Genomic DNA, 1,462 nt, shown 5'->3' on the forward strand with positions numbered 1-1,462 from the left:
TTTGCACTTTCCTGTCCTTGTGCCTCCATCTCCGTCTCCTTCCTTCACATCTCTCACCATACAGCAGGAAACTACTCAATCGAAGATCCAACTCTTTGATGACTTAGTCTCAAGAGCTTCAGCCACTCAAGGTATTTCCATCCTCTCCCCCTGCCCCTCCTCTCCTCCCTCCTCTCCTCTTTTCCTCTCCTCTTTTCCTCTCCTCTTTTGTTCTCCTCGATTCTCTCCTCCTTCGTTCCCTACCTTCTCTCCTCCCTTCTCACACTTGAGGCTCATGGGACTTTCTATTTCTCTTTCCTCCTCCCTCCAGCCCCTTAACTCCATCCCCTCCCTCTGGTCTCACTCAACTGCCCTAGGACCACGTCAGTCGCCTCCTCCTCTGCCTCCTCAGCAGCCCGAGAAGAAAGTCTCTGCCATCACCTCAAAGCCGTTCAGCTTCAAGCTAGGAGGAGCAGGAGGAGCAGGAGGATTCTTAGCTGGTGGCAGAGCAAGAGGGGATGAGGAGAGCAAGCCGCTGCTGTCCCTGCTGAGCTCAGGGCCCACCCTCCTCAACTCAGACGCTTCTACAAGGCTGAATGTCCTGCTGAGAGGAAGTGAGAAGACCACAGGAGGAGATGTAGGAAGAGGAGGAGGGGGAGCAGACGGTCCGGGGAGCGGAGGAGGAGGAGGAGGAGGAGGAGGAGGATCCAGCCAGCCTCACAGACAAGGTCAGCCGGCAGCGAGGCAGCAAGAGGACGATGGGGAGGCAGCGTCGGGACCAGCTGAAGAACCGGCGAGGAGGAGAGGTGAGGAGACTCCTGGTGCGGTTGAGGAGCCGTCGAGTGCGAGAGGAGGAGGCGAAGGAGGAAGGAGGAGGGGCGTCGAGGGTGGAGGAGGGGAAGAAGGACGAAGAGGATCGGAGCAGGAGGCGCAGGAAGAGGCGCAGAGGTAATTTGACTTGATTGTGGGAGGGAGGAGATGAAGGGGACGCACAGGATGCCTGCTCGTCGACCTCGAGGAGCGATGGGGATGCTCGACCAGGTAGGCTAGCTGATGGGAGGAGGGATGGAGGAGAAAGATGAGGGAGCAGGCAAAGGAGGAGGAGGAGGAGGAGGAGGAGGAGGAGGAGGTTGGAGATATTTGACGTGGGAATGGAGGAATGTGGAGGAGAAGGGAGCAAAGAGGAGAAGAAGCGGGAGGAAGGAAAGGAGAAGGGAAAGAAGCAAAAACGGCAATGGATGGGAAGAGGCGGGGGGAGGAGGAGCAGGAAGATATTTTCTGTCTCCTCTGACGAATAATCGCAGGCGGAGGAGTCTTCAAAGATGAGAGGAGGAAGAAGTCTTCTGCTGAACCTTCGCGAGCCTCCTCCTGCCCAACCTCTGCCTGAGGGATTGTCACAAGAACCCGATAGACAGAAGCAAGGTTCGCTCCCCTTTATCTCCCTCCCAACCTCTTCCAAAAACTCCCCCTCCCCCCCTCCTCC

The 1,462-nt window shown here is 57.2% G+C and overlaps 1 protein-coding gene across 1 annotated transcript in view; it reads left to right on the forward strand.

The window, feature by feature from the left end:
- GUITHDRAFT_164299 (hypothetical protein) overlaps positions 1–1,462 on the forward strand; it is a gene marked incomplete at both ends in the record, with an annotated part of 4,868 nt that overhangs the window by 2,723 nt on the left and 683 nt on the right. The window contains 4 exons of the mRNA XM_005828709.1: positions 68–131; positions 357–927; positions 975–1,020; positions 1,284–1,401. Of these exons, the coding sequence (XP_005828766.1) occupies positions 68–131; positions 357–927; positions 975–1,020; positions 1,284–1,401 (799 nt within the window). The remainder of the gene's footprint in view (positions 1–67; positions 132–356; positions 928–974; positions 1,021–1,283; positions 1,402–1,462) is intronic.

This window comes from Guillardia theta (assembly GCF_000315625.1).
Source record: "Guillardia theta CCMP2712 unplaced genomic scaffold GUITHscaffold_57, whole genome shotgun sequence".
In the NCBI taxonomy this organism is placed as follows: Eukaryota; class Cryptophyceae; order Pyrenomonadales; family Geminigeraceae; genus Guillardia; species Guillardia theta.